The sequence below is a fragment of the Zingiber officinale genome, chromosome 4B (assembly GCF_018446385.1).
Source record: "Zingiber officinale cultivar Zhangliang chromosome 4B, Zo_v1.1, whole genome shotgun sequence".
Taxonomy (NCBI): domain Eukaryota; kingdom Viridiplantae; phylum Streptophyta; class Magnoliopsida; order Zingiberales; family Zingiberaceae; genus Zingiber; species Zingiber officinale.
In genome coordinates this window covers 941,353-968,896 of record NC_055993.1, presented here as the reverse complement: position 1 = coordinate 968,896, position 27,544 = coordinate 941,353, and the positions used below count along the sequence as shown (strand labels likewise).

The 27,544-nt window shown below is 34.8% G+C and overlaps 1 protein-coding gene and 1 pseudogene across 4 annotated transcripts; one reads left to right on the top strand and one right to left on the bottom strand.

Annotated features, from left to right (window-relative positions):
* Positions 1 to 28: 28 nt before the first annotated feature.
* Positions 29 to 18,666, bottom strand: LOC121974336. Of its 4 annotated transcripts, none has more exons than XR_006109981.1 (4): positions 17,784 to 18,666; positions 16,564 to 16,719; positions 5,463 to 7,626; positions 29 to 807 (listed from the first exon to the last, which is right to left on the bottom strand). XR_006109981.1 is itself a non-coding variant. In XM_042525345.1 (3 exons), exons 1-3 carry the CDS (start codon positions 18,170 to 18,172, stop codon positions 600 to 602), a joined length of 420 nt encoding a protein of 139 aa, XP_042381279.1. In that variant the 5' UTR covers positions 18,173 to 18,666; the 3' UTR covers positions 29 to 599. The 4 variants fall into 4 exon arrangements, 1 of the variants encoding a protein (XP_042381279.1); XR_006109980.1 differs by having other exon boundaries at positions 5,463 to 7,623; XM_042525345.1 differs by lacking the exon at positions 5,463 to 7,626 and having other exon boundaries at positions 18,117 to 18,666.
* Positions 18,667 to 23,812: 5,146 nt separating this feature from the next.
* LOC121977229 lies at positions 23,813 to 25,100 on the top strand (annotated as a pseudogene).
* Positions 25,101 to 27,544: the final 2,444 nt, after the last annotated feature.

The following is a 27,544-nucleotide window of genomic DNA, read 5'->3' as shown; positions in this document are numbered from 1 at the left end:
GAACAATTTTCCACCAAGAGGAAGGATGTTTTTGTAAGAAAGATTTTCTTTTAACATTCGAATAGTTACATCATTATATGCAACATTATCGACTGTGACTATCCATACCTTGTTTTCAATTCCCCATTCAACCAAACACTTGTTCAAAACATCACAAATAACAATACCTGTACGGGGTGGTGGGACTTAGGAGAGTCCATTAATGACAAATGACAACCATATATGAAATTTTCTGATAAAACCTCCATAAATTAGTAGTCAAGCTGACTCTATTTACGTCCTTTAATGCTGCCATTAATTTTTTCTTCTCTATTTCATAAGTAAAACAATCTTTCTTTGCAGTGGCACGACTAACCTTTTGAAAATATGGGGAAGCACTCTTCATCAATAAGTTGAATAACTACAATTTCTGACTCCGAAATGCTTGTGATGATACTTATATTTTTTTGCCCAGTCGTGTTCATTTGCCTCCTCACACATCCAGCACTATGCCTATTCAAAGGTGATGTACAACCTGTAGTAATTGATAATCGATGCTTACAATGAATACATTCGGCCTTCATCTTCCCATCGAGTAGAGTAATCTGTTTAAAATCAATCTATACTGGAGATGTGTGTTTCCTTTTCTTCCGACAATATGGATTGTTTTCCTCATCTTCAATATTATCAGTCATATCCTTGCTTTGAGAAACTTCATTGATATCATTTGTACTTACTTGAACTCCACCCATAACAGGAGTTGTGCTCGATTCTTGAGTTGACAATGTGTTTGGAGTTGACATGTTTGGAGTAGATGAACAACAATAACTGCATCAATTAGTACAATGAAAATGTTTAATACAAGAAATAAGAGAATTACTTAAATAAATTGAAATAAGTATTTTTACAACAGGTTCAATAATTTAAAACACATAATAAGGTGATATGGAAACAAATAATTTAAAACACAACAGGTTCAGTAACATCGCACATGGTATGCTTAATGACTTGGTTGTAGTTGCTAGATGGTACAAGTGGTCACACCAATAATTTAGTCGAAATAGACAAACAATGTGCATATGCTGAGTCACAAGATAATCGTGCACAATGGAAATGTTTATTGTTTGTGTGATTCTGATTTCTGAGCATGATTTAGTGCAACTCTGTATTGAAAACACATTTAAAAACAGAAGCCAAGCATGCATTTGACTCAATCAGAAATTCATGTCAATAGATTAACTAAAGTTATCAAGATGTGGCTGGGAATGAAAAATAAAAGGGAATAATTAAAACTAATAATTTGTGTATGCTGACAAACAAGAAGAAAAAATAGGAAACCAAAATCCAAGAACGAAGCCCTTAAAATGTGGTAAATATCCACACTGACGGTCATAGCACGAGGACAAGGGGACTCCGGACTCACCTCAAGAGCAATGAGCTGATCTAGCGACAGGATGAGGGAGGAGGGACGGTTGAGCAAGGAGGATCAGATTCAACGGAGAAGTTGAGTCACAGCTTGGTAGGTGCTCGACGACAGGAGGATGAACGGAGTGATGCAAAGACACGACGAAAGGAGAGAGGGTTGGGCAAGGAGGACCGCCGGAGTAGCAACCTCACAGGTGATTAGCGGCGGCGAGAATCAAAGAGTAGCGATGGCGTGGGAAGGGCCGAAGAGAAGCGGCGAGTCAAATGAAATCCTGATTAGGATTTACTGATTTAGGGATCTAGGGGAAAAACTTTAAAACCCTAGCCACAAAATATAAATGCCACGTTGAACACTTGAAATTAGGTTATTACCCTAGTTTTAAATCTGGTTCAGATTAAAATTTGATTTGTTTTTTATCTAAAACTTGTTTTAAACTGAATTAACCAAAATTCGGTTTAATTGAAATTTTGCTTACCACATAATAATCTCTCGATCTTATAATATCTTATCTATGAGTTCAAATCCTCTGTCTCCAAATTTCTCTGTCCCCGTGTCCCACTCATCATCCCAGCATATCACCGGCAGTTTCCGGCCATCGCCCCAATCCACACTATAACCCTTAGGGAAGGTGAACCCAAGGGGGACGCTATCGACACGATCGGCGTCAGAACCGGCCGAATCTGAGCAGGGGCTTAAATTAACGGCCAAGGAAAGTTTGCTCAGATCTGACCCAATTCCGACGCCGATCGTACCGATGGTGACCCCCTTGGGTTCACCTACCCTCAAGAGTTATATTGTTGTTCAGGACGGTGACCGGAGGCTGCCGACAATGAGCTAGAACGACGAGTGGGACAGATGATATTGGGGACAGGAGATTTGAACTGCTTATCTATCTACACTACAATTATTGTCAGTGTTTTTAGGTCAATTATTGCAATTTGTAATGCAAATATATATATATATATATATATATCCGAAATTTAAATTTTCATATTTTGTGCAATTTTCTTTTGATATTGGTATTTTAATATATAAACTATAAATAGAGGTGGTAATTTCTGACCCAACACGAAAACATGACCCGAACTGAACAAAAAAAATCAGATTAGGGTCAGCCCTTATTGGGTTCAGGTCGGGTTCAGATCTACCTAATTGACATGATTAAGAAACGGGTCAGGTTTTGGTCAACTTGAAAGGACCTGATTATAACCTATGAACTAGTTTATAAATATTTTTGGATTGGGTTTGAATCAAATGATGATTGAATTTCGGTTAAAATAGCTAAATAAACATATTTTAATAAAATGGCCAATTTTGGATCGAATTCGGGTTAAGATGAACATGTTTTTATAAATGGGTTATTTCGACTTTCAGGTCAAGTTTAGGTCAAATATAGATAAACAAGCTAAGTTCGGATCGAACAATTTGACCCGAAATATTAATCAACTATATATATATATATATAATATGCAAGATTGTAATGTACTAACTATATGGAGTCACCGTATAACTTTTTATTTACCGAAAATACACTTCATCCTATGATAGTATCAAACTCAGTAACTCACTACATATAATGTTTTAGTATAATAATACTGTGTTCTTTATTTAGATAATTTTATTTAACTAAAAGTCTAAAATATCATCCATTATATAAAGTTTTATGACTATTTAAGCGATATTTTTAGATATATAAGATTTGGATAATATTTTATTTATTTATTATGCATGATTTAGTGATGTAAATTTAATTGATATATAATTATTTAATCGACTTTTCTTGATTATATACAATTATTTAATCAAATTTTGTTGAGTTTTTATTTATTGACTATGTAAATTTTAAAATAATATTTAAGTATAATAATTTGTAAATTTACTCAATGTCACAATGTGCATATTATATTATTTAGGTGTAAAATTTCAGAGAAAAAAGAATAAGTTGGTATATTTCTGTTACGTTATTTTATTTATTGTGTTTTTAAGAATATTTCAATATTATGATCTAAAAGTTAAATTCAAAAATACAAATTATACATATCTTCCTTATATTCATATTCATTCCAATCATATTCATCTTGCTAAACAAGAATAATTATTTTATACAAAACCTATAAAATTATATTTTTCTAACTCCTTTTAATTATATATAATTATTTAATCAACTTTTAAGATTATAATGATGAAACATTATCATTATAAAACTTAAGACTATATTTTATCTATTTATACTATGATTTAGTGGTGTCGTGGTGTAAATTTAATTGATATATATAATTATTTAATCGGTTTTTCTTGATTATATATAATTATTTAAATGCAATATATAATTATCAATCAATTTTTAAAATTTTATTTATTGAATATGTTTGTCTTTAAATAATATTTAAATATAATAATTTTTAAATTTACTCAACGTACATATAACTTTATAACTCAGTGGTGTAAATTTTTGTGGGAAAAAGATCTTGTGGTAAATTATGGCTAAGTGGTGTAAATTAATCTTTATTTCAATAAAATTTTTGTGTTCAAATCTTGTCATTTAGCCTAGTTTGAGCTCGCTTACAAGCCATACAGGCGAGCAAATTCATGAATAAGCAAATAAACGAACTAAATTCGAGCTTGAGCTTGTAATCCATATAAACGAACATATTTGCGTGTCACCCTAAATGAGCTGAGTTGATAAGCCTATAAATGAATATGTTCGTGAGCCCTTTAATCGAGCCGAGGTCGAGCTCCAGTTCACAAAGGTATAAACGAACATGTTTGCGAGCCTTTTAAACGAGCCGAGCTCAAGCCCGAGCTTGCGAGCCTATAAACGAACGTGTTCATGATCTCACGACCCGTATCTCCTTAAACTCGAGCTCGGCTCGATAAAATTGTCGAGATCGAAATCGAACTCGGCTCGATAAGATAAACGAACGAACTCGAACGAGCTTTTTACCGAATCAAGCTTCAAACAGCTCGCAAACCGTTTGGTTCATTTATATCCCTAGATAGGTTGAAGTTCAAATAATATTTAGAGTTGAAATTGCACCATTCAAGTGTGAAAATTACATCAAATTTGATTATGAGCCGGAGATCGCACATCGAGGCACCACCGCCTTCCTTCCCTACTCTTTTCGTCTTCCTGTCCGCGGACCGTGCGACCACGTCATGATCGAGCCGTCGACCCGAGAGCGTCGGCCCGGGCCCGGTCATGAACACTTGGTGTAGGATTAGCCGCTCGATGGAAATCGAACGGTAAATACTGAGACATCACCGGTTACCGACCTCTCCGAATGGGGTGGTCGTAGGCTTACTGCGATCAAACGATTAATCTATTCATTATTCGTTATTAAATTATCAAGACATAATCAATCTGTTTTACAAGGCTCCATTCGGCCTCCTTGGAGTGATTCTTGGCCCACTAAAAGGCTCAAAAGCCCACTACTATGAGTTTAATTTAGAAAATGGGGACTCGTGTGCATGAGAAAAGTTAACGTGTGTAAATGAACCAAGTTTTTGTGAACGAGCTTCGTATTCGACTTTGTAAGAATTTATTTATGTTCGTTCAATATACATAAGATTAATTAAATAAACAAGTTTGAACAACTCGTTAAACTAAATAAATAATCTTGAACACATATGTATTCAGTTCGTTAACGTTCGTGAACAATATTCACGAAGCATATTCATTAATAAAAAAATTTTCAATATACTAAATAAAGAATAAAATAATTAAATTATGAAGCTCAATAACCAATCAAACAACTAAAATTTTCAAACAATCAAACAAACTTGAATTAAGAGTTCGATAACATCTAAACAAACTAAGATTGAACCAAGCTCAAACCAAGTTCAAACCAAGCTTGAATTAAGAGCTCGATAACATCTAAACAAGTCAAGCTCAAGCTAAGATTCAAACACGCTTAAGCTTATAACAAAATAAACCAAGCCAAACTAATTGGAATCATCACTTTCCCAGAAACTTGCACAATGTAACAATGATGTATAATGAATATCAAAATTAAAATCTAATTGTAAATTTAGATTAATCAAATGTTCAAATTCATACCGTGAATACTCATCTCTGTCTGTGAGAAGATTATAAAGTCTCATGAATGATCTTAAGGGTAGGGTTTAGATAGGATCTTCTGCTTCCAATTGCATCACCTGGATGTGACTTTCTTATGGAAATAAATTAATCCAAAAGAAATTTTGAGATCCCAAGGTCACCACACTGACCGGCAAGGTGCAATTTTCTAAACAGATGTCCAAAATACCCAAAGCAATAAAAGGAAAAAAAAACAGCCAAACTGATTAAAAAAAAGAATATTTAGTTTTAGGAGCATAAACTAGTCAAATTTAACTAATCAAGAAAATATATTTGATCAGAGAACTGCAGAGATGACGTACTAAATAAGTGACGATATGGTTGATTGATAGAAGACTTTACGAAGGAAAGAGATGTTGAACTGGAATAAAAAAAATTTCGAATGTCTTTCTCTTCTCTGCACACACTCAAGAAACCAAATAAATCGTCAATGTCTAAAGACCAGGGAAGGAGTCCCTGATAAAGGTCATACGACAATCAAGTTAGTACGATGTCAGAGCGGGCAAACGGAGAGAAGAATAGTGGAATACATACGCGTAAATAAGATTGTCGTAAGGTGTGTGTATGCGTACCTTGTCAACAGAGAGAACCGCTTTATATACCGCCACTTATAACCTCCATAATCATGAAGTGACAGAGAATGCCAAAAGTTATTGAGTAAGGGAAGACATACAGCTTCAGCGATGTACAATAACCGTCCAAGGAATCTTCCGTTACCTCTTTGGTCTTCTATAACTTACATCATTAATGATATAGTTGAAGAAATATGTTGTCATAAGTTGTCGGTTGATGGGAAATATAATCACCTTTCAAGAAGATTCTAGTAAATGTTCTCATTACAATAAAGGAATATTCTCTGACAAAACAGTTGATATTCTGACAGGTTGTTGTGATTCTCTAATCATGTTTTCTGTTGAGTATACCTTGACCGGGTCTTTAAATCAACCGACTGTATAGCCATCCTTCCTTTAATTAAGTCGCACGATTATACACTGTGGTATTGGAGATCTGTTCTGGAAGTAATATGAAACTAAATGCCTTGGGTCTAGTCGATTATTTAGATGACCGACCATATAGTTGGATACTTACCCTTGAAAAATGAGGAACTGAGTCCTTGAAGATTTAATCAGTACTTTAAACCGATCGTCTATATGAAAGAAGACTTGCCTTCAAAGTGCGAACCTAAGATCTAGAAATCCGGCTAAGTTTATAAGAAGTTTCCTGTATGTATGAGCGATAGGCATGCTAGGTGGTGTAAATCCAACCAGCTTTATTACCGACCGGCTAAATGCGGAAGGACTTCATGTAAGAAAGCCCATAGGTCCACCGATGGTAGAATCGACCGGTCATATGCTGAAAGACCTGTGCTGAGTGGGAAGCTGAGTCCCCCCATCCCGACCAGACGTATGACCGATCAAATAAGTGAGAGGTCAAACATTCCTTAAACTTGGTACGTATGACCGATCAGATAAGTGAGAGGTCAAACATCCCTTAAACTTGGTCAGCTATCGAAGCGCAAATATATGATAGATGTATTAATATAGGAATAGAGTGCTAGATGCCCTAGGTTCGACCGGCTCATAGGTCCGTCGTCCTCGTACTAAAGGTCTTAGCGCTAAGCGAAAAGTAAAGTCCTGTTGAGAGTGATATGTTGGTTGTCACATTCCCTTAACTTTAACCGCCTCGTCCCCTTGATCATGACTGCCACATCATACCTAGATTCATCTGCAACTTCCAGTATCAATATTATTTATCATGTCAAAACAGAGTAAAAGTTGATAATTAGACAATATAAGAGACTAAAATATAACATAAACTTGTCACTAGATGGTTAAGGATGATGGAGATGATGAAACCTTCTGTAATTGCTTTGTCATATTGAATCTGGTAGGAAATCCCTTAGAAGTGGTAAATACTTATCCAAAGTATACCAACAATCTCAGGAGCGTCTTTGCATTCAAGAATCTCTTATGAATATTAAATTTACTTGGGCTCTGATACCTTTTGGTGAGTTTCATCATCAATATCAACTCGAACATCATACAAATGACATTTTTCATGCAAAGAGCATTCTTCTACATCTATGCTTCTCCTCTTCTTCCATATTTGTTCAAATCAAGCCCTGCTAGCAAGATCCAATAAGATTTAAGACTTAGCTACATTATCTTGGGAATAAAATCATTAAAATTCAATGTTGCATAATTTTAACAATGAATTGTCGATGAAGCATCTGATGATAAAACCAATATAAATGTGCAAACAAACAATTAATAGTCAATTAATAGTCAAAATCATTCTAATGATCTCACAATATTCAAGTTGGTCCTATACATAAAAAAAGATTAAAAATTTTATGATACTAATTAAGCAATTAGTTTGGCTGGGAGGAAATTAATCCACTAGCTTTCAGCAATAACAATTAGACATATAATAATCAAATATGAAGAGTATATAAGCTAATAGCAGACCATTGATATATGCTACCCGATTTCAGATTGACTCATTCTTTGCCAGTCCCAGGCATAAAAAGAACATAGATTATATCTAGAAATCATATTCGAGTTCCCCTATTTTCAAGTAGCAACGACTCAATAAATGCACCCATTGAAATTATGATGATGTCATTAAAAAATAGATATGGAGAGATTTCCAAACCCAGTAATGTTTTTTTCTGTGGGCTTTCATTAATCTCCAACCCTGAGTGCATAAACAACAACAAACAAAAAAAAAACCCACCTTTATCTCCCATTCTCTCTTTCACCTCCTTAATATTTTATCCAAAGGAAAAAAGAAAATGAAAAATAATTTACAAAAGGCATCAAGTTTCACCTAGGAGGCCTTCCGCTTAACCCTAATAATAACCGATTTTACGGTGACCAAACTCAGTTGAGACATCACCGAATTTCCGGTGACCGAACTCAGCGGAGGAGACATTGAACTGAAGGTTAACGTCAGGCTCTGTCACAGGAGAATCAATATAGGGGGTTCGCAGAAAAGAAACGAGGCTGAGAGCAAAGGATGTTTCACAGAAAAAAATCCGAGTCGAGTCAGCGAGCACGGCCTGTAACCTGAACCGGGTCAATATATAATCTGTTGACCTAGTTTAACAGGTTGGACTCGTAGAAATAGGCCGGTTAAGAATTGGACCCCAAAGAAATGGGGACTGATGATTTATTTTATTTTATTTTATTTTATTTTTTCAATTACAATTTTTATTTAATAATAATTATAATATTTAACATCGCAACAGTTCTATGAACCACCAAACACAGATTCGGTGAACAAGCAAGTTGTTCAATTACAATTTTTATTTAATAATAATTATAATATTTAACATCGCAACAGTTCTATGAACCACCAAACACAGATTCGGTGAACAAGCAAGTTGACGACGAACAACAAAAAGCAAGGTTTTGTATAAAAGAAGTCACTCAGAACCTCTACAGCAATACCGAATATTTCTTTCAAATATTTATGTTCCCATTATATCATCAATCAAATATCTCATTTCTTAAATGAGATACATATATGATCAAATATCACACAGATATCATGATAGCTAGAGTATTATGAAGAAGTGACACATACATGGGGTAAAAGATGAATATGCTCACTCCCAGCACCTCCGTTAATCCGTTCCAAAGTCAACACAAAGGAAGTAAATCACAGACGGCTACTAGCCTTTGAAATAATGACTAACACATAAAAGAGAATTATCTCAGAGTTGCCGAAATTAAAACCTCACACCTCATAGTGACAACACCTCATGTGCTAGGCACTAGACCGTCCCGAGAAGTGACACATACATGATCATATGCACAGATGATGCGTGTTGTATATCTTAGAGATACTATTGTGCATATGTCTATGATATGTTTGCATTTGTTTAAATTATGGTTGTTACATCTTCCTAACATGTTTCATACATGTTCATTTATCATACATGTATCTGCTATCATATGTTATTCATGTGGTATGAGCAGACTTGTGGCAATTCCTAGTGATTACCAATTATTATACCTTATGTGTTAGACCGGTTCTGGTATGTACATTCATTGTATCAATTTTGGTTGCATATATATTCCCAATACGTAAGACTGTTGTATACTTTGATCTCCTGACATATTTTATCCATGCTAAGTCACCCAGATAATCTACCCTATCTTATGTTTATATATTCAGGTTGTAGGTAGATGAGTTATACTAGGAGTCGCTTGGAGGACTGTCTACAGATCCCGCATCATACCTGAGATTGTTCTTTTCGCGCTTTTTTAATTCTATTAACATGTTGGTTTTTGTTAACTTGGTTATGTAATAATTATGCCATACCTGAGATTGTTCTTTGCACGCTTTTCTAGTTCTATTAGCATGTTGGTTTTTTTTAACTTGGTTATGTAATAATTCTGCATGATTGTGGATTATAGCCTTAAGTCGAGCTGGCTTGGTTTTCTATGTTTATGGAGTGGATTGGGTAAATCACTCCTTTATGTTATTGTTGTAGAATTGTGTAAATCTCTTATTACCTTTGTTGTGAGTCTTTTATCTTCCACTGTGATTATTGTGATATGTCGCAATGTATCCAAGTTTTATACATTATTATAAGAGAGGAGATGTTGCCCCTTTTGTGGGGCAAAAACTCCTACAGGGCATGACATTGACACCCCATTTTCTAACCCTATATAAAGGAATTTTCTCCATTAAATTGGGATCTCAATCTGGGGTCGTCCAAAGACCCCAAGGAGGCTAGAGGAGGAGTCTTGTAGGTATTTCGAGATCTATCTACCCATCAAGGAGAGATCGAGAGCAATCATAATCTCTTTTTCTTCTTCTTCTCCTTCTTCTTCTTTGTTTTTCTAGATTTGAATATGTATGTTTGGTGATTATAACCCCTTATTTATAATGCAATTGTTGGCCCAAGGTAGTCCGAAAGGAGGAGAGGTGAACTGACTGTTAAGAAAAATCTTCCTCGATTTTTAACTCAAAAAAAAAATAAAATAAATGAACAACTAAAGAAAAACGAGGTCAAAAGAATTACTTGATTACAACAGAGGAGGTTATTAATCGAAGACAAGTAAACGCACTAAAGATCACCTTCTTTGAAGGCGAAGAAACCTCTTACATTCGCTGGAAGCTCAGAAAATAACTAGGAAATAAATATAGTAGTTGTTGCATTTTTCTTAGGTCCAGGAATCTTTTTATAACCCTTGGAAAATCTTATCAGTGGCTTGAAGGCACCTTCCAAGTGGCTGGAAGGTGACTCCAGCGAGGCGCTAAAGGATAAAGCTTTATCCTTTGATAACGGCTAAAATCAGCATGGTCGAATGCGCCTTCCATAGGATTAGAAGACGCCTTTGTACTATTCATCGAAGGCACCTTCCATGACTGGAAAGCGTCTTCCACAGTGAGGCGCAAAGGCGCCGCGAAGGTGCCTTCAATTTCCTTTGAAGGCGCCTACAGCAGGCAGCAGCCTTTTCAGTCTCCTTTCGCTCTTCTGCTACTCCGATCGCCTAGGTGATCGTGGCCATTCGGAATAGGGCTCACTCGGACACATTTTCTGGCCTTTTCCTCAAGCAGACTTTCGCTCCGACTTCCCATCCCTCGGACCGTCGCGTGTCTCCTTTTCATCTGTTGATGTACTCTTTCGCAGCACCTCGTCCCTCGGATGCACTAAGTCGGTCGGCTCTCTCCCGTGTCGTCCTTCTCGCTAGCTGCGTCTTCCGCTCGACTTTCTGTACTCCTAAGTTCCTGCACACTTAGACACAGGGTTAAACACCAACAGAACCTAACATGACTTGATTGATCACATCAAAATTACCATGGGATACCGACAATAATTTCTTGGATTCTAAGGTTAGGAAGTAACCTAGTGTGATATACGCACTATTTCTTTAATCTAAACATGTTTTCTTACCTTGTTTCTATGATGTGTTGTATTGTCGTCTGGATTTATTGTATTAACACAATATCGATGTCAAAAGCACGGGAATCGTATCCCACAAGGGTTGAATACGAAAGTGCAATTTGGTATACTACGAGGAGCCCTAGGCTATCATAAAACTGAATGGATCAAATCTAATTTGTAGTCGCAAAGTAGGAAAGTGGTTAATTAGAAATCGAGGGATCTTGTGACAAGGTCTCCACTAGGTTTCAATTACTAATTGCTATCCTTCCAAAAATAGATGATGGTTAGGGTTGGTACGTCGGTGTAGAAGTAAAAGTTCACATCGGATACAATATGATGGTCTACCTACACAAGCCAATATTAAGTGTTGGTGCAATCGACCTCCAGGGTTTTGATGTTAAACAATATGTTTAATGGAGCTTGGTCAAGGTTGATCTAGTCAAGTGAGAAGTCTAGTTAGGTTAAGATTGACCAGATGACTAGCAAGTGGTGAGTAGTCTACCGAATGACTAGCAATTTCAAGCAAATCAAGGTGACATGATGTCTGGAAAGAGGAACCCCTAAGGGGAGGTAACCATAAGTTTTAGAGGAGTGAACTCCAGGTAAAAGTCCTAGTGAGTGAAGCTAGGTGGTGAAAGTCCCGGTGAGCAAAACTAGGACCTAGTGAGTGAAGCTAGATGGTGAAAGTCCCGGTGAGCGAAACTAGTACCTAGTGAGTGAAGCTAGGTGGTGAAAGTTCTGGTGAATGAACCCAAACAATGAAAAATCCTAGGAAAAGGTAACCCTAGGTAATGAGAAGCCTTAGTGGAGTGAACTTCAAGCACGTGTGATCGAATGATTTCTGATCGATCGTGTATGATCAACCAGACCAACAGATTTTGGTAAACCTAAGTATAGTTTTACCAATATTATTTTACATTACTATTATTATTGTTGTGATAAATTAGTATTGCAGAGAAAGTCTTAATGGATCATGGAATCAGACACTGAGCAGAAAAAGTCCAAACATGTCTGGAGAACCAGATGTCTGGCAGTTGAGTTGAAATAAACTACTGAAGGTAGTGAAGTGAGGTCGTGTCCCATTATGAACAAACCTTGGGTACTGATCCAACTGAAGAGACCAAAGGAGATTGCTAAGTTAAGATTAAGACGATCATTACTGTCTCATTCATGCATACTATATTTACACTAATCTTGCTTTCTAGGTTTATGTTCTAACTATGTTAACCAGGTTAATTATTATTTATGTTACTAACACTATTTTATAGAAAAAAGAAGTTCCGTCAACGAAACAAATGTGTTCAATCGACGGATCAATGAAATATTAGAACAATGAAATTTGAATCAGAGCATAAAAGGAAAAAATTGTTCAATCGACGGATAAAATTTGATCAATCAACGAAACAACATGATCTCAAAGATTATCAGATCTGAGAAAATAGGGAGATTTTCATGATCGAACGGATCAGATCACAGCAAACAAGGAAAAAATAGTGGATCAGTCAACATATAGAGTTATTAGTCAACGGATTGGTTCAGTCAACGGAAAGACTGTGTTCTGTCGATGGAATGGTGAGATTTTCGTGATCGAATGGATCGGATCACAGCAAACAAGGAAGGAATAGAGGATCAGTCAACAGATTGGTTCAGTCAACGGAACCTTTTATTAGTTGTTGAAATGATACCTATAAAAGAAGCCCTCAAGCTCCAAGCCAGACAAAACTTCTGCTATTCAATTTTCTACTGCGCACATTCACTACTCGTGTAAGATGTAACTCTACGACAACGAAGGCTTCCGACAACATATGATTTATCTTCTATATTGTTGTCAGTATATTTATTTTACTTGCACATTGTATTTATACTTGTACTATTTCATCATTTAGTAGATTGCCCAATGAAAATAATCAACGTTCACAAGCCTTGAGTTGGAGTCAGCTTTGCGAACCAAGTAATAAAGAGACGTGTCTTTTATTTTTCATTCATTGCCTTATTCCGATGCATATTCGAATTTTAACGAAAGAAAAGAAAAGTTTTAAAACATCGATTGGTCCCATACCAACCGAGGGGCTCTGCTCCTTGACCGGATATCCAACTCATGTCGGACTAGCTCTGCCAATCGGATGCTCCAGGTCACCAATTGATTGAGTAAATTGATTAAGGCTAAGGCAATAGATTGGCAGTAGCCTTCTCACAAGCAGAATGGTTCTAGATCGATTGGAAATTTTCCCAATCGATTGGAAGAAAGTTCGCGAGAGAATAGGAGCTAGAATCAATTAGGCCAATCAATTTCGGCATGTCCAATTGATTGGGGCAATTGATTAGAGTCATTTTTGCGAGAACACAGTAGGTTGTGGAATCAATTGGGAAAACGAGTAGGGCTAAGCCAATCGATTAGAATAATCAATTGGAAGGTTTTTCGTGAGAGAACAAAAAGCCCCGTAATCGATTGGGGCAATCGCTTAAAGTCAATCAATTAGTCGAGTGAAAAAAAATCATTCTGTAGATTTTTTGAACGGTCAGATGACGTTGCAATCAAATAGGGAAAAGCTTAATCAGTAAGGAGGCATTTTCAAGTCTGAGAGAAATCCTAGAAAAGGAGTTTTCGTGATGTTTTTAAGCGGCCGATTCTTAATGTTTTGACAATAAGTGTTGCTGCACTTTTCAAGCATCAGGATGCTAACCAAAATAAGAAAAGAGCAAGCAAAGCAAGATTCCTTTTTGCAAAGTCATTTTCAATTCATTTGTAATTTTGCTTGTGTTTCTCGTTGTATTCTCATTGTATTCTCGTATTCGAGTTTGTACCAGGCTTCTCCACCTTTAAGAATGAAATTTTAATAGTGATGCTATAAGTGAGGAGCGGACCCTTAGATTAATCACTTTAAGAAGGTGGATATCAAGTAAAATCGAGATGTTAGCATTGTCGAGTTTCGTTTCAACGTTTCCGTTGCAAGTTCAAGTTTCAAGTAAGTTTCCTTTTGTCTTGTGCATTGGATTGTCATGGAAACTTTTTAGTCTAAATTTGGTCGGTCACCAAAGACGTGCCTCTTTTAGTGTGCATGCTTGCAGCTGACATAGCACACAGAGACTATGCATGAGAATTGCATGGATGATAGAATGGCAGTTTGATGCGCAGGAAGGTAGCCATCAACCCTTTCTTATTGCTTCAATATGAATCCGCTCATAAGGTTTAGACTTTGCAGTCAATTACAGACTGACATTTGAGCACTCCTAAGCAACTTGCTAGTTTATATCTTTAGCCTTTAATTATTCAGATAAGCCTTTGACCTACATTTCTGAAATCTTTTGTTTATGATGCATCTCTCTCGATCTTAAAATTGATGCCTCTTGTCCAGTAATCTTTCCTGTGTTGACGATGGCCAGTGTAGGAATCATAATTTAGGGAAGATGATTAAATAATAAGGATTAAAAAATTATTAGTATTTTAAAAAAAAATTAAAAGACTTTGAATAAACTATTCACTCGAACATTTACAAATAGTTAAACCAAAATTACAAATTTTAAAATAATTTTGAAAATAAAAATAAAGTGACAAATTCTATTATATTAATTTTTAAGAAGATATCACTATCTATATATATTAAAGACCATTAGAATAAGATGATTTAAGTTCTTGAATGTTTTATTAAAATATTAAATAATTTATAATTTTTTAAATATTAGAAATATAAAAAAATTTAATATATCTAAAAAAAAAATTTAAAAACCACAAAAAATTGGAAAAAATAGAGGAAAATGATGAAAATTATACTCTAGATTTTTGTACGAGGTATAAATTTATTATATATCTCTATTAAAATAATTTTAATCACTTTCCTCTATTTTTTCCAATTTTTGTGGTTTTTTAAATATTTTTATAGATATATTTAAATTTTTTATATTTCTAATATTTAAAAAATTATAAATTATCTAATATTTTAATAAAACATTAAAGAACTTAAATCATCTTATTCTAATGGTTTTTAATATATATATATATATATATAGTGATACCTTCTTTAAAATTAATATAATAGAATTCATCACTTTTTTTATTTTCAAAATTATTTTAAAATCTATAACTTTGGTTTAATTATTTATAAATGTTCGAGTGAATAGTTTATTCAAAGTCTTTTAATTTTTTTTTAAACACTAATAACTTTTTAATCCTTATTATTAAATCATCTTCCCCAAATCATGATTCCTACACCTGGCCATCCTCAACAAAGTAATGATTACTGGACAAGAGGCAACAATCTTAAGATCGAGAAAGATGCATCATAAACAAAAGATTTCAGATATGTAGATCAAAGGTCTATCTGAACAATTAAAGGCTAAATATATAAACTAGCAAGTTGCTTAGAAGTGCTCAAATGTCAATATGTAATTGGCTCAAGAGTCAAAACCTTGTGACGGGATTCATATTGAAGCAATAAGAAAGGGATGATAGCTACCTTCCTGCACATCAAACTGCCATTCTACCATCCATACAATTCTCATGCATAGCCTCTGTGCACTGTGTCAACTGCAGGCATGCAAACTAAAATAGGCACGCCTTGCCGACCGGCCAAGTTTGGACTAAGAAGTTTCCACGACAATCCAATGCACAAGACAAAAATGATACTCCTAGCTCTTCTTGTTGTTCGTTCTAAACCTATAAACATCATTTGAAAGTTAAACTTATTAAAAACTACCTAAAAATAAGAATATATAGACCTTGTTTCCAAGCACATTTCCTCCCCTTTCTTCAAAAATACAAAAACCATTATTTGGCCAAAAAAACCGAAAGTACAAAACCAAAGATAATTTGACATCTTAATTTATCCTATAATGCATCCTACTAAATGAATCATTCTAGGTATGCATAGTACTAATGGATTAGTATTCCTACTATTCATCTACTAACTTGAAAAAGAAAATCATTGAAAAACAGTGAAGCAGTATGATATCGTCAAAAAGAAAATCATTGAAAAAAAAGGATGCGTTGTATTTGTTTCAGCATGGGAATGTATGGTATAAAATTTCAAGCCTAATATTTTTATATGGTCAATTTAAGGTTGGTGATCTAAAAATAAAGTTGCGTACAATTGAAGATTTTGATATTAAAAACACAACTAATAAACCATAATTAAAATATAAAAGAAAATAAATTTTACTTACTTATTTTTTCCAATACCTCCCATTCCAAAAAGGCAAAATGAACAGAATGTTTTTTTTCTTCTTCCTGAAGTTCCATGGGTAAACCAAATAATACTTAACTTATCTTCATTTCTCTGGTCAAGCTGGAACATCTCACACCACAATAAAGTTTGTTTCCTGCAAAATTCAACTTTAACTTTCAGTTTCCAACAGGAGTGTCGCAGATCATAACACATGAGTCAAAATAGACTAGCAACAACTTGAGGTCCATGTGATTTTTGTTTTTATTTCCCAACAGTTAATTTAAGATTGAAGACCTAATATCACTACATCGAACTGATCCATGGTTGTTCTTTTATCAGAGCTGAGAGGATGTTAAGGTTGATAAACTTCCACCATTTCAAGTTCATCCCAATCTAATGAGCATGTTTTCCACTATGAGCCGCTTCAATAAAACCAGTCATCTACATTTTATGCAATGAGCAAACGCTGGATGAATCTCTCCAGCCCAAATACTACATCAAAAAATTCTAGTGTCCAAATTGTAAAGCATAAAGCAAGACTATATAATTCATCATCTAACCTTTCTTTTCAATACAGATAATGGAGTTTCACTTTGACAGACAACAATCGGTTATAAAATGCAGGAAATATTGTTATTCTTTTCTGAAATGTAGCTAATAACAGTCTCATTTGCAGAATAGACTCCACTGATGATACTGTGACCTTGAGGACAAACTCCAATCATTCTGACCAACTACTAACTGCTACTGATGGATGTGGTACTGCCATGTATAATTGTTTCATGTCATTCATTGTTGGAGCAGATAAATTCTAGTTGGGATAGTAGGGCTACTACCAGACTCCAAAACCCAGCATAAAAGCCTCCTTTAAGTCAAAAAAGAAATCCTTCACTGAGTCAGTGATCCCCTGATTCAAACTCAGTGCTATGAATTGGCAACTTAGCTCAATGGTTAGTAGAGAGAGCTCACAACCCCACACCCAACGCTCTCTTTGTTCCCTTTTGATCCAAGACGACAACAACCAACTCAATGCTGGAAAACTAAGCCTTCACAAATTGTAAAAATTACTGCAATAAAACAGGATCCAAAGGTGCCACGAAGAAAGAGAAAAATAAAATCCAGAAACCAAAAAAGTTCGTTTATTCGGCGAGACGTTGGGGAATTAGAAAAAACGCAAATCGATAGAGGAAGAGAGATCGGTGTTAGAGGCGTTGCGACCTGACTCCGGGGTGGACGATGGAGGTGGCCCAGAAGTTGGCGTTGATTCAGAATCTCAGTGCTGGCGCAGAACTGCGGAGAGGAGTACGTACGCCAGAGAAGGCCGATTCCTACGCCGTCGCCCGTGGTAGTGTCAGGAAAGGAGGACAAGAGACGGGGAAAGGAGAAGACCGATCGGAATGGGAAATAGGGTTAGGGCTAGGAGAGCGTGGCGGCGCTGTTTGTGATTGTGTGTGAGAGACTTAAATAGGGAATCAGCAATCGGATCACTGAAATTTGCGGGTTCACGGATATCGGATTGCAACCAACAAAATCCTATTCCGATCCACTTACCTTCCGGCGAGGTCTCCTGCTCCCGTCACGTTGGCACCCTCCGTCATCATCATCATCCTCGCGCTTCTCTCCACTTCATCGTTGTTCCTCTCCGCCTACTCCATCTCTGCTCCCCTCCTTACCTCCTCTCCCCCCTACTCCGCTGCGGTCCACCTTCGACGTCCACTCTCGTCGGCCAACGCTGCGCCGCGACATCGATCGCTCGCGTCGCCTCCCTCTTTCTCGCACTCGCCATGACCTACGCCACTGGCGGCATCTCCCCCTCTCATCTCCGCCGCCGGATCGGCCGCCGCTAGTACCTAACCCTAGTCATCCGCCTCTACGTCATCCTGCTAACCCTCGGCCTTGCGCTCCCTACCTTCTTCTTCGACGCCGCTGGGGTGGCCGAGGCCGTCGCCGGGGCGGTGGGTGCCTCCGCCGCGCTCCTCTACCTCTACCCCTCCACGCGGTGGCGAATCAGCCTCATAGCGACCGCTATCGAGGAGACCTGGGGGATCGGCGCGCTGGTCGGTGGAGCTCTTCCCCATTTCTTTTGGAGGTCAACCGGTCCTCGTATAATAATTATTGTTTTTAGATTATCAAATAATTATTAATTTGAAATTTTATGAAATAAAAGTAAATAAAACATTTATAGATTAGTTAGAGCAATCCGCAATAGCATCGTAATCAAATATTTTATTTATTAACTATCTTAAATTATAAGATTAAATATACCACATATTAAATATAGATCTCTCAAATATTCTAAATTTCATCATAAAATATTTTTTAAAATTGTTTTTTTATAAAAACCAAAAGAGAAAAATAATGGGTACAACTCTATGTGGATGATTTCAAATCCCCTCCACATTATCCTTCCCAATGAAAAATATTTGAAATTGAAGATATTTAGATAAATATCTTCTCCAAATATCTTCTTTTATGAAAACCCTAAGGGAGATCGACATTGGTGCTTGGTTATTTATAAGTTGTGCGTAGGCTTGACCCCGGACCGGACCTAATTCATAACTGAGTCAATGAGTTGATTATCTATTACTCGGTTACATGAGCTTGAACCGGTTGAGTCCGGTCGATCCTGATTCAAGTCCGAATATAACTATTGAATCAGACATTTGAACTGCAACATAGGCTGATGATTCTAATCATTGGAATCGATAGTTTCGAACGTTAAGATTTTTTATTTTTTTAATGGTTAGGATTATTTAATTATTTTTTATCAATTGTTATGATTTAATATTCGTTATACTTCAAACTCAATAAATATGCAACTCATTTTATTATTTTATTTGTTCTCCTCTCTAATTTTAAAATTAGGATCAATTCCCCAATTTTAATGATGACGTCAGACATGATAGTAATTACGAGTTAACAAGAAGGTAGATTATAGCAAAATTTAAAAATAGAGAACCAAAGGGAAACTCCTTAGATTTACTAGAAAAAGTATCTTTCTTAATAAAAGAATGCAAGAAAAATCTTAGGAAGAAATAGGAATTAAAAAAATAGTCTATTGATATAGACAAACTATTACCGATAAATATTAGAAATATTAAAATTACTCTAAATATTATAAGAATAAAAATTACTAAAAATAATAATAAAATCATCAAATGCTTGGTGGAGGCCTTAAAAGGCAGAATTTGAGTTGGAAAGTTGGCGGTTACAGGTACCAGTAATAAATATAGATTTTTAAATTTTACATATGTGAGATTCGACACAGTATGATTTCATATTTTGAGTCAAAAGTTATAACCAATTTAAATTTGGGTTGATCTTGTATCAAATGGAAGAAGCTTTGTCATCTCAATCTCAAAAGAGAAAAAAAAAATAGTCAATCCAACTATAGATATCGACGACATTTAATTTACCGATAATGAGATAGATCAATTTCTGAGATAAAGAAGTGGCAATACTTCTAAGATTCAAGATGTGTAATGCCAATGTATCTATATTCACCTTCTCTCATATCCGCAGGGTCTTACTATGGGGTAATTAAGATAACGGATTTATTATTTTTTTTTTCTTTCTAAGGTTCAAGATACAAAGAAGCAATTAAGAGAGATAGACATTGATCTGATAATTTATAGACCTGCATACAAGTCAGGTCCAAATACTCAAACCTAAATATAACCAACGAGTCAGACCTATAGAGACAGGTAGATTAAGAGTTGGGCTCCTAATGAACCGACGAACCACCCGTTCAACTACCGATTTGAGTCAATTGTACGGTTCAACCATCGATTAATAGTCAATTTATTATTTTTTTAATTATATTTATTTTTTATATTATAGTTGGTCAACATATAAGTTACCGATTGACTAGTTCAATAGGCAAATTACTCATTAATCCGGTTCAACATGTAGGGCTGGATCCATTAAGGATTGGGCGCTTAATGAACCAGCAAATAGGTGGTTCAATCATTTTTTATTTTTTTTGAATTTTCGATTTTAACTTTTTATTTATCATATTTTAATATATTAATGATGCGGTTTAATATTAATTAGCATATCATATCTTTCTAATAAAATTAACTTTTCAACCTATTTAATTTAGATATTATGAAGTGAAATTATTTTATCTTTCAATTAAAATCAATTTTATTGTCTATTTATTTTTAATTCTTTGGACTATTCAATCATTCTATAGCTAATTTTAGTATGTATTTAACTTGATTTAACTATTTTACCTAAACTCATTAAATTTATTAATTTCATTTGACTTTTAATTACTTCTTATTTTATCATTTTATATTGATTTGTGTAATATATCAAATAATAAATTTATTTAATAATAAAATTATATATATTATTATTATCGAACACATCAAATATATATATATATATATATATATATATATATATATATATTTAAAATTATAAATTTTTAATATTTTAAAAAAAATAATATTAATATTAAATCATAGTGAATTATAAGTCGAATTCTAACTAGGGGTAAGTATGTTGGGGTTTCAAGGTTGCAAACATAGTCCCATATTGAAAACACATGGAAAAGATCATGGGTTTATAAGAGAAAGATATCTCCATTGACATGAGGCCTTTTGGGTAGAGCCCAAGAGCAAAATCATTAGGGCTTAGGCCCAAAGTGGACAATATCATGTCATTGTGGAGATATCTAAATTCTTGGTATCAGAGTCCGGACTGCCAGAAGGTTTAACCGCCGACTGTGCATAAGAGCTATGGTCTGATTGAACCATGTGAGTACAATATTGACCTCGAACAAAGAAAGTGGGGGCTCCTATGTTCGGATCAAGAGGACCAGACACCAGGCAGGAAGTCCTAGTAGGTCGGGTAGACCGAGGGGCAGGAAGACCTGGTGGGTCAAGGATCGGATGTGGGTTGCAAGGTTGCAAACATAGTCCCATATTGAAAACACATGGAAAAGATCATGGGTTTATAAGAGAAAGATATCTCCATTGACATAAGGCCTTTTGGGTAGAGCCCAAGAGCAAAACCATGAGGGCTTAGGCCCAAAGTGGACAATATCATGTAATTGTGGAGATATCTAAATTCTTTTCGATCCTACAAAGTATTCGGTTAATTCGGTCCATAAATTAACCGAAAACCAATTTAGTGTTGGCTAACCGAATCAAATCAAAGTTTTATTAAAACTGAATTAACCGAATTAATTATTTCAATTAACACTAAATTAACTAAATTTGTTTAAAATAACAATAAAAAGAATTTATATAAAATTAATATCAAATTAACCGAATTAATTGAATGCTCGCCCCTAATCCCTAACCAATGATTTTTGAACCATAATTATAACTATCTTAAAAGATTAATATTAAAAATTACATTTCTCGAATCATTAAATTGATGATTTCAAAGGGTTGAATCGTTGATTTCAAATCATTATTGAGTTTAGTTATATAGGATGAAAATGAATATAAATTATAGTTGTAAATGGGAACATATTTTAAACCCGACTAGCAATTTGAAAATCTAAGCTTTTGATTGGATTTGATAAAGTTTTTATTTATTTTCATTTTTTAAAAAAATATCATTTTCCTATTTTTTATCTCTATTTTTTGTAAAAAAAAATTATTATGTTCTTAAACATTAGATTTGTTTTAGATGACATTAGATAATTATAAATTTTAGATTTTGTAATATAATTATTAGTTTGGTAAACTTTTTAGTTCTATTGCACATTACAATCTCTATTTTCAAGTTGGAGAAATACAAAGAGAAATAAAAAAAATAACTTTTTTTGGGTTTTCTAAAAATGACTTAAATATTATATTTATTTTAAATTTGTTATAAAAAATGGAAAAAAACTTTCAAAATTAAAAAAGGTCGTAATATTATTAAGACCAAATAAAATATTGATTAAACTGAATTAATTCACGGGTGAAAATTACAAGTTTAAACCGGTTAATTCAAAATTTTATTTTAAAAATTAAGTTAATTCAATTAATTTGTTTAATTTAAAATTAAATTTAAGATATCGACTGATTAAATTTAAAGTGGGAGTTTGAGCCCTAGTGACCCGATCGGTTAAGGAACCGATTGGAACTAAACTAGGAATTGTGCTAAAGAGAAGTGGGAGATTAAGTCTCAGAAGAATCTACCGACCACAACTGTCACCTCCTCTTGACATTTAATCATCACGTCGTCTTGACTATTGACTTCTCCATATTCCTTAGGCTTTCCTAATGCAGGAGCATCGAACAGTATGACCAATTTATATCCTTTGATATGGCTATGTTTCCCTTCAAGTTGCGACGAAAAAAAGCAAAACTACTAACCTCCCTTTTGGGTCTTGAAGAAAGATAAGTTGCGACGAAAAAAAGCAAAACTACTAACCTCTCTTTTGGGTCTTGAAGAAAGATAATTGTGGTTATTTACAAAGAAGATGATTAACCCGTCCTTTTGATATGGTTATATTCTATTCGAAGTCCGAACGAGATGGAATCGTCAAAACTATAGATTTTTTTTTTTTTTTTGACTTCTTTTATTTATTTCAAATTTCTATATTTTTTGTTTTCTAAAAATCAATATATTTTCTCTAAAAAGAATTTTTTTTTAAAAAAAAACTAATTTAGGCCCTTTTTTTTAATTAGTTCTTTTTATTTTTTTCATTGCGACTTTTCTTTTATGACCTTTTTTCTATTTTTTGGGTTATCTAAACCAGGGTTAGGACTTTAATAAAAAGAAGGTGGTTAATATTGAATGGATGTTGAGTTTGGTTTTAATTTGAAGAAATAATTTTTTTTCATTTAAACCTAGAGGTGGTTCCTATTTGTTTACAAAATATTTTCTTTTGTCTTTCTCTACAATCCTCTTATTCTAACGTTGCATCCGGAGTTTCTTCTCCTGTGTCAGTTGGAATCAGAGCCTTAGATTCATGGATAATTATCATAATTTTGGTCGTGATCGTGAAAGATAAGTTTCGACTAAGGAAGTCTTGCACTATGATCATAGCACTAAGATCAAATATTTGAAGGTCTACATAGACAAACATTGAGTTATTCCAACTTTTAAAGGCTTAAGATTTTGAAGATCTTGAGGTAGGTGGTCGAGATCATGACAGGTCAGTTTTGACTAACGAGTCTCACATTGTGCTTGAGATTTTAATGATTGTAAGTTATTTTATTTTAATTTGAATAAATTTTTTCTTGAAAAAGATACAGACAACAAGATCGAAATTATCAATGATCCAATTTATAAGGAAGATGAGACCAAGTCAACTAGGGAGCCAATTTGTGACGAGGAAGAAATTGATGAGGAAAATTAACACCAGGAGGAGCAGTAGATTAGGGCTTCTCTTGGGCTTGATCCAACCCTTGACCAAGAGGACGAGGGGAAACCTCATCGAGAGTTTACAAAGGAACCTCAGCCGATATGAAATTACATCAGTCCAGCAAGCAACTACACCAGAAAATCAACAGTGGCGAGTGCTGATTTTTCTCAAGGGAAATATTGTAGTGCGATATACCTTGATGTTGCTTATTCAACCACTTTACCATATGACTGGAGCAGATATGGTTATCTGGAGCGGTTAGTGCGTATAAACTTGTCACTTGAGAGCATGGGTTCGAACTGCGGGGTAGTCAGGGCGTAATTCTCTGGTCCCTGTGCACCTCTTCCCACTATGCACTAACTTCTTCAGCTACCGATGAAATTGGTATCCTTAAGGTTGAAGATTACTGGAGTTATGACTCAAAAAAAAAGAAACCGATTATGTTGGCCTTAAGAGTCAAGGAGCGACTTGTTACATGAACTCTCTTCTATAAACTATGTATCATATTCCATACTGCTGAAAGGTTGTGTATCATATACCAACAACAGAGACATCTGGAAGCATTCCCTTGGCTCTTAAAAGTCTTTTCTATAAACTTCATTATAGAGGCAACACTTTTACAACAAAGGAATTGACAAAATCTTTTGGTTGGGACACATGATTCTTTTATGCAACATGATGTCCAACAACTCAACGGGGTTTTATGTGAAAAACTAGAAGATAAGATGAAGGGAATTGTGGTTGAGGGAGCAATCCAACATTTGTTTGAAGGACACCCCATGAGCTATATTGAAGTCATTAATGTTGACTACAAATCCACCAGAAAAGCATCATTCTATGATCTACAGCTAGAAGTAAAGGGTAATTGTCATGATGTTTGTGCCTCAATTGAAAAGTGTACTGAGGTATAGCGACTCGAGGGCAAAAATAAATATCAAGCAGAAAATCATGGGATACAGGATGGTCCGAAAGGTGTTATGTTCATTGATTTCCCACTAGTCTTGCAACTCCAACTTCATTTTGAATATGATGTCATGCTAGATACAATGGTTAAGATAAATGATCGTGATGGGGTGCATGATGAACAATTTTATCCAGCGGATGTGCAACATCGGCTAATCGATTTTATCGAGTTGATGTTAGAGGATCTTTCTCTTAGACTATCACCTAATATTGTTATAAATTTAAGGATGAATTTTTTTTCAACTTGGGATATTTGATGTAAGAGCATCCAGCAGCATGACAAATTTATATCCTCGATACAGCTATGTTCCCCTACTAATTATGAAGAAAAGAAAACAATGCTACTAATCTTTCTTTTGAATTTTGAAGGACAATCGAGATTACTTATAAAAAAAGATGATTAAATCGGATGAGACGAAATCGACTAACTAAGTTATCAAAACTCTAGATTTGATTTTTGACTTTTCCTTTATTTGTTTTGAATTTTTAGAATTATTTTTTTTTATAAAAATTAATATAAATTTTATCTCTTTCTTTTTAGAGTTTAATTTTCTTTTTTCAAGTTAGTTTAGATTTTTTTTAAAGATTAGTTTTTTTTTTATTTCGGTTAAATTTTTTCTTATTTTTTAGATTATTTAAATAAGTATTAGGGTTCTTGTAAAAAGAAGATGGTTAATATTAAATGGATGTTAAGTGTGATTTTGATTTGAATAAATAAATTATTTTCATTTAAATTTGAAGGTGACTCCTCTTTATTTACAAATTGTTTTCTTATGTCTTTTTTTTGTAATTCTTCTATTTGAACATCACACTCCGAGTTTTTTTCTCTACGATACTTCCCTAACATAAATGATCCTGTCCGAACTCTGAGTCAGACAAAGACTGGCAGAGATGGCGTTGGTGTTGTCGAAGAGATGACTTTAACGCACCTTATGTACACACGTCGGAAAGGCGAACCCACAAGTGGAACCCCCAAAGTCTGTAGTAGGAGAACTGGTGGTACTTAAACCCTGCACACACACTCAGACAAGCGCCCGGAGCGTTATAGACCAGAAACCTGAGAAAAGTCCCCGGCGCAGACCTTCTGATACTCAAGTCAGATCCTTTTCCCTCGGAAATCAATGTACGGTGGAAAAAAGAATTGTTGAAGACGAGTGTGGATGTGTGCGTAACTGATCAAGAAAGAGGACATTCCTTTTTATATAACGCTGCATACCTTTAGAGCTTGACCGTTGTCAGAGAATGTCAGGTGTCAGGGTATGTCGGGTGAGAGAGGTTGTACGACGGTCTCTTATTAGTAGAAGGAAGGTTCCACTCTTAGAGAGTGGCAAACCATTGGAATATTCCTTGGCGTCTGATAGTTATTCTCTGACAGGAAGTTACGATTCTCTGACATTGACTGAGCCTTGATGATGAGCTGTGGCGAATCGATCGGGCTTTATTTGAGACTGTGACGAGGGACTATCTTTCATGATTTGACCGCTGAAGAGCCGATCGGGAGTTGTCTTTAGTAAAAATATCAGGACCATCTATAAAGTCTAAGCTGGGAAAATCCGATCAGTCGGGAGCAGGCTAGGAACTAGTCCAAGCTTCATCTTACGTCTCATATTTGGAGACCTGATCTGCCTGTGACCGACCAAGAATTATACAGCTGATGACGCGAGACGGTCTAACTCTCGTCTTCCCTTGACTGTTGACTGTTACGACCTCTTGACTATTGACTATCACGACCTCGTGATTATTAACTACCACGCCCCTTGACTTTTGATTGTCACGTTACTTTGACTTTTGACCTCCTGATCTTATCGGGCCACTGATTTACGGATCGTATCACACAACATATCAAAAATGAATGTATCTGTTTTTTTAAATGTAAGATAATCATTTTTAAGTTAATTTTTACTACATAAGAAATTTCAACAATGTGCACATAGAAGATTAATCATATATAGTTGTTTGATTATAGTGAAGCTTAGGTGAAAGGTTTAACATGCTGCATGAGCCGCATTTCCACGTTGCACAATTCTTCTCTTCACATTTTGAAGCACTGTATATTAGTTGGCATCATGCATGGAGTTTGCATTTATTAATTTTGAGGTGACAAATTTAACCTATAAAACTTTTGTCATCGATTATAAGAATAAATACTCATAAAGGATAGCTTATTAAAATAATATTTTTATTAAGAAAAATATCTGTTAAGATTTAACTTTTTTAAAATTGAGACTTCGACCTTTAAATATTAAAAAAATTAAGTAAATAATTTGCCGCTGCACCCTTGTCGAGAGGTAGACTTCCATATAATTAATAATTGATTGGGATGCAAAGGAGAAATTGATCACTAATACTGATTATACTTTTTCAAAGCTAGTGGGAAACACATGCCTCACATATTGAATTCATGCCAAATTGTCAAACATGTAGGACTCCACACTTGACTTAGATGACCACTCTTTAACAACCACTTTCTTTTTTATTTTTTTGCCATTTTCTAAAAGCAATGAGAGAAACAATACTTCGATTACTACTGATTACCATCTAGCTGAAATGATGATTCATGCATCAAGTCCTTTACTTTGCCAGATCTTCTTGTTTACTTTGCCTAGGGGCATTCGATTCCACATTCATGCAACAAACTGAATCACAAGTCTGTGTGAATGGCGATTAGGGTTTGTACACTGACTGAGTCAACTAGATAGGC

Coding starts and splice junctions, on each gene's coding strand:
- LOC121974336 (XM_042525345.1), bottom strand. CDS start 18,172: ATGATGATGATGACGGAGGGTGCCAACGTGACGGGAGCAGGAGACCTC. Junction 16,720..18,116: donor GCAGGAGACCTCGCCGGAAG/GTAAGTGGATCG, acceptor TGAATTTTGCAG/GAAACAAACTTTATTGTGGT. Junction 808..16,563: donor GGAGGTATTGGAAAAAATAA/GTAAGTAAAATT, acceptor TAATTGATGCAG/TTATTGTTGTTCATCTACTC.